Source organism: Cyanistes caeruleus, chromosome 13, assembly GCF_971803275.1.
Source record: "Cyanistes caeruleus chromosome 13, bCyaCae1.hap1.1, whole genome shotgun sequence".
Taxonomy (NCBI): domain Eukaryota; kingdom Metazoa; phylum Chordata; class Aves; order Passeriformes; family Paridae; genus Cyanistes; species Cyanistes caeruleus.
Window position 1 is genome coordinate 19,777,767 of NC_141713.1, and position 6,000 is coordinate 19,783,766.

Sequence of the window (6,000 nt, forward strand, 5' to 3'; positions counted from 1 at the left end):
GAGTCATTTGTTAGTAACAAATGGGGGATTTGCCAGGACACGCAGCTCCATCTGGTCTGGCATCCTGTCCCCTCCAGCAGCCTTGATGGATCTGCTCGAGGAAGGCAGGGGAGCAGGAAAAAAGAGAAGGCAGTTTTCCCATGGAAGGAAAACGACTTCCGCAGTCTGTTTGAGCAGGGTTTCCTGGAGCATCCTCGTGACATGCGCTGGCCTCAGTGCCTGTCAGCACCAGCGCTGCAGCTCGTGGACAATCTGAGGTGAGAGCTGAGATATACATTTTTTATGACTGTTTTGCATTTCACCTCTGAATGCCAGGGAGGCTGAGCTGCAGCCAGCCAGGATCTTGGTGTGCTTCCTGCATGAAGTGGGTTTTTTTCTCCTTTCCCCCACATGGCTAATGAGAGAAACAATTTTAGAGGTCTATTTCCAACCTAAACGCTTCTATGATTCTGCCTATGAGTCTGTTTATTCTCTTCCTATAAATTTCCCCCATGTCTTCAGTGTGGTAAAGTCCCTCTATTGACTGTGAATGGAGTCAGCCCTGAGCTGTCTCTTCTGAGCCATCACCTTGGTATGTAACAGGTGTGTTGCTCACCCTTTAAATCAAGTAAATATCAAGGAATGTGTGTTCCCCCAGCAGGACACCTTCCAAATCTCAAATCCTTGATTGAGTTTTATGAGGAACATTTGGGGATGTATCTGTAGCTGGGACAGCTGGTGGTGGCTGCTCTTCTGATGGTCATTTCAAGGCTGGGTTTGGCAGGTTGTTTGGTTGAGGTGCTGGTGTGCTGTTCATGACCAGTTAGGGATTAGTGGGAATACTCATGTTCCTTGTCATCTGAATCCAGGGATGCATGAGGCTGAAGATCTTGCTAGTCCCAGTGAACAGGTGGGCTGATGATGGTAGGGCCCTTACTGCCTCCCTCTCTCCCAGGGTTCTGAGCCTAAATCAAGTGTGAAACCACTGGGGTAGCACAGGTCTAAAGGCGCTAAAGGAGGCTGAAAGGAGTTTGGGACAACCCAGGGTGAGTGGATCCAAAGAGGCAGCAAGCTCCAGCAGAGGCATGGTGGGAAGACCCTGAGCAAGGGGCTTGCAGAATAAGACCCAAACCTGGAATTGTTTGGGTTTTTTTTCATTAAAAGTTCTTGAAGTGGTTTGGTCTGAGCTGCTACAGTCTCCATATAGCCCATGTGTTGGCTTAGATCCCTCTGTTCTTGCCCACTCAGCTCTTTCTGTGCCCATGCAGCTGTCCTGACTCTGCTCTCTGTGTCTCTCTGTGTTTCACAGTATCCAGACCTGAGCCAGGAGTCCGGGTCTCCATTTGTCTTTATCTGCACTAATCCCCAGGAGATGGTTCTGAAGTTCCCCATCAAAGGAAAACACAAAATCTGTAAGTAGTAAAGTTTCCCCAAAGCCCCCCCAGCCCTTGGAGCCGGATGCCCTCGCCATCCCAGCTTGCCATTGCCAGATGAGTTCCCAACCTTTGCCATCTGCTCTTTGATCTGGAGGTGTTTGTTTAATGGCTCGAATACATCTGTAATACTTTTTGTGTCTTCAGTTCCCCTTTCCCCAGATGTTGCTTCCTTTTAAATACATGCTTCTTCCTGCCTCTGCAAGCACTTGGGGAGTCAAAGAGCAGTGGTGTCAGTGGCTGAACTGCTGCCAGCATTAGCCTGGCTCAGGACAGGAGCCGGTGCAGCAATGCCCAGGCACATCCAGGCGCCCTCCACGTCCCCTGGTTCCAAATCACGCTCTTGCCCCTCAGGGCTTGAGCAGCAAGAGCTGCAGGGCCAGATGGATGTTCCCCATCTGCAGGCCGGTGGATGGGATGTCCTGGCAGGGCGCATGGGGAAGCGCCGCAGCATCTGTCCGTGCTGTGCTTGCCAGCGTCGTTGGTCCCTTTTACGAGCCACCAGCCCCTCCACAGGCTGCCAGTTATTCCTGCCCACTGCTATAAAAAGGATGGAGGAGGGATGCAGCAGCTGTGGAGCCCGCAGTCAGCTCCAGCCTTATTAGCAGCCTCCCCAGCACACAGCCCGGGGAAGGCACCGCACGTGCTTGCAGGGGATGTGAAAAATTAATTTGACGGGCTAAAAGCAGCAGAAGCAGGAAAAGTCTTGGCTGTTTATTCAGCAGAGCTGACAACTGGGTGATCTCTCTCCTTTCCACATGGATCCTTGGGCTAGTACCTGGGGCTCAGGAGTGTTGGCATTTCTCAGGACTGGTTAATAAGGGCTTTTTGAAGCACAGCAGAGGGTTATTTTTGTTGGCCTTGAGCGTTTTTTTCCCTCTCGGCTCAGGGAAGCACTTTTCTCCCACAGCTGGGTGTTGGGATGTCCTGCAAAACCATTTGATTGAGCAGCAGCTGGGAGGTGCATTCAGCCAGTGGAGACCAGTGCTTGGAGAGCTGCAAGCGCTCGAATCTCACTTGTGGTCCTCCCTCTAGATGGGTTATTCTGAGTGTCAGTGAGCAGGCAGGAGTTATTTCGGATGCAAATCTTGGCTGTGGGCGAACAGCCTTGCGGCCCTTGCGTGCTGGTGCAGCCACTGCATCCTATTTTTCCCTTGTTTTAACCTCTCCTTTGCTCTTGCCAGGCTCTCCTGCTCCTTCACTCCCACCTCTGTCTCTGTCTGGCCATGGTGCAAGAGGGTGAAGCCACTGTGTGGCTCCTGCCTTGCCGGGTGCAGGTGCTGCCAGTCCCCTCCCCATCTGTCACATCATCTCCTTTGTGTTGTGACACTTTCCTGCTTGGAGAAGGATCAGTCTAACAGCCTGGAAGGAAGCCGGCTGTGCTGGCGGCTGCCTGTGCTCCCACTCCCACTGCTGGCCCTGCCTTCCCTGCCCTCCATCCCAACAGGAGCTGTCACAGGAGCAGCGCAGCGGGGCTGTGGAGCTGCATGTCCACCTCCCAGAAGGGACATGGTCCGTCTGGGTGATATTTATGACAGCCTAGGGAAGGAGCAGGGAAGCCTTTGACCCATCATCGACGCAAGGCGCTGTTTTAATAGAAGCTGGCATTGCATCCCAGGCAGTCAGAAGCTTAATTCTCCCAGCTGGAAGCAGAGCAGAGGGAAGGTGCCAGCTCACATCCCCACCTGGGCTTGCTGGCTGCCCTGGTCTCCTTGAAACCTGGCTCAAACCATGACAAAATGCCAGTTTGTCCTGTTGGGAAGCCAAGCCAGAGCAGTTTTCCTCGCCGGATAACAGCATGGACCTCACCACAGTGACATCCGGATGCTTCTCTGTTGCAAATTACTTGTTTCTAGTGGCCTGTGGATGGGGAAAAAACCCTAAGATGCTTCTTGCTGCCAGGGTTTTTGTGGAAGGGATGGGTAAAGAGTGTTGCATCTGGACGCACAGCTCTCCCTAGATATGTCCCCATGTAGTTTTAGCGCATGAGGACAAAGCTCATTGCCCTTTCTCATTGGAGATTTTCTTGAATCCCGGCAGAGCTACCCTGAAGCAATCACTTAGAAACCTCCCTCCAACAGCCAGCAGCTGGAAGAGTACAGAGGAGCAGAGGGCATGGTGTGAGACAAGAGGCCTTGAATTATTGAGCAGAAAGAGCAAGGGACCCTGGGGCTTTGCCTTATTTTTAGCTTTTTCTTAAAGGTTACCTGTGTGGTGTTTTCTAGCTGGAGGAGCAGAGGAGCCAGTGTTTTTGGGGTCCAGGAGAAGCAGGCAGGCACATGAAATATAACAGCCCTGATGACAGTAGGTGGTGTTGGGGGACCAGAGCATAGAGGGAATGTGAACTTGCTGCCTTTCTCTTGCCAAAACCACCCCTGGCATTGGGATAGGGTGGTCTGACACTGTTTCTGGATGGGCTGGCTCAGCCTGCTTGGGTTCCAAGGACTGGAAACAGCAACTGCAAGGAGGGGACCTTTTCCTCATCCTTAGGCAGTGGTGGGGAAAGTCTTCTCTGGGGTGGCCAAGGGGATGGAGGATCTCCCAGAACATCCTCCAAGCCACGTTTCAGTTTGTGGATCTGTGGCATGGTGATGTGCAAACCATCCTTGTTGAACTGGAGTTGGGATGTTCTCTTGGCTTGAAGAGAAGGTGATGGTCACTGGCTGCTTAGGAGCCATTTTCTCTGGAGAAGCACCTGCTTCTTATGGCACGTGGACATTTACCAGCAGATTTTGGAGCAGTGGCCGAAGTAGAACTTTGGAGCCTGGTGTATCTTGCCCTATCTCTGATCCTAGCTACAGAGACAGGATGAGGCTCGCATTTAGAGGATGGGAAGATGGAGGGGAGCAGCAGGAAGGCAAGTCCTAGGGAGATCTGGCATTAGAGGAAGTGACCAGTGTTGGCTGCTGGCAGAGCCTCTCTGGGAGCTGAGAGAGCGGGGACATCCTTGCATTTTTACAGGCAGGAAGAAGAGGACAAAGACACTCCTCTGAGGGAGCACATCACTATGCCTGGCTTCTGCCTTCTTCAGCAGGAGTTGCCCAAAATTCTGTGGTGTTCTGGTGTCCTGCTCCTCTCCCAGGTGGGAAAGCAGAGCTGGCAGTGAAGCCCCCAAGGGCTGTGAAGGACAAGGAGGAGAGGCAGTGTTTTCTCCAGGTCCCACTGGAGCTGCTGGCTGAGTTTTCCCTGGTGGCAAAGGCAGCAGATGGCCTTGGAGACCACTAACCTGGCATGTGGCAACGTGGAGCAGGTGTCCCCACCACGCTGGGTGCCCATTGCGCCATCATCCCAAGCTGAGGGTTTGTTGTCCCCAGTCCTGCCTTAGATGGTCCCCCATCTCCTCCCAGTATCGATGCACATCCCATGGGCAGGCACAGGGATCAGTTTCCCCCCTGGTAGTGGCAGGAGAGTGCTGGATGTTAATTTATTCTCCCTGTCGAGTTTCCCCCTCTCTGGTGTCTCCTGGCCACGTCGGACACGCTTGCCCCTGGCTCCCCGGTGTCGCGCCTGCGGAGGGAAGCTGCGGCAGCTGGAAACGCCTGGCTCCTCAAGCAGGATAATTGGATGTGACAAGAACACACTAACTAGGAGACCTCGCTGCCTCCAGCTCATTTGCATTGCAAATAGCATTTAAAAATAAAGAGTGATGAGGGTTTGTAGTGTTTTTCTTTTTTCTTTCATCCCCTCTTTACAGGGAAGCTGGATGCAAAGATCCATCGTGGAGCAAAGAAGGGGTTAATGAAGCAGAAAGCCGTGGGGTGTGCACCAGGGAGCAACACTGGTTCCCATGAAGCACCCAACTGCCTCTGAAGGCTGCCAGGATGCTCTTCAGCTCTGGAAAGCAGGTGCAAGATGGATCCCTGATCCCAGATTGTTTTTAGGTATTGCTTTGTCTCTTGTATCCCTAAAGTATTAAAAGAGACATGTTTTTACCAAGACCTGGCCCAGCAGCCCTGTGCTTCCAGGGAGGTCCTGCGCTGCAGACAAGGGTGTGTGGGAGATGGAGCTTGACAGGATGTGGTTCAACAATCACTGGCACCCCTAGGAGCAGCAGGTCCCAGAGCTCGGGGAGCTCTCCAGCAACAGGCAGCCCAGCTCCATCCTGGCTTAGGCAGGATCTCCCTCTCCAAAAAGTGCCTTGAGTTGTTTTTTGCTCTGTGGGGTCAGACACATGGAGGAGAAGCTGGGGGGATGAGGAGGATGGCTCCCAACAGCCAGAGAGCCTGAGCCCTGCCAAGTGGGAATGGGAGGTTTGGGGTTAGGGGTGGGCTCTGTGCCTGCTCACAGGTGCTCTTCCAGCCCTTTGGAATCACTGCTGAGTGCCCAGCCTTACATCCTTCTTCGGATTTGTGCCAAAGCAACAGCCACCCCCCAAGACCTTGCCCCCAGCAGCTGTGTGTAGAGCACCTGTGGAATAAGCTGAATTTCACCTTTTTCTCCCTGCCACTGAGCCTCCCCCCACACTGCTGTGTCCATGCTCATCATGCCCTGCTGCGTACTGGGTTGTGATCCCTTCGTGCTGCAGCGCTCCAGGCTCTGCCTTGCCATGGGCTAAGAGCTCCTCCTCATTACCCTGAGCCCACCCTGC

At 53.2% G+C, this 6,000-nt stretch overlaps 1 protein-coding gene across 3 annotated transcripts in view; it reads left to right on the top strand.

Moving 5' to 3' along the window:
• The window catches only part of TRIP4 (thyroid hormone receptor interactor 4), a 27,655-nt gene extending 22,307 nt beyond the window's left edge, over window positions 1–5,348 (top strand). Inside the window, exons 12-13 of one of the 3 annotated variants that reach the window (XM_086848537.1) lie at window positions 1,289–1,391; window positions 5,107–5,348. In XM_086848537.1, coding sequence (XP_086704663.1) covers window positions 1,289–1,391; window positions 5,107–5,222 — 219 coding nt within the window. In that variant the 3' untranslated portion in view covers window positions 5,223–5,348. Of the gene's footprint in view, window positions 1–1,288; window positions 1,392–2,596; window positions 5,068–5,106 lie in introns of those variants that run through there. The other 2 variants (XM_086848538.1, XM_086848536.1) reach the window with 2 other exon arrangements.
• Window positions 5,349–6,000: the final 652 nt, after the last annotated feature.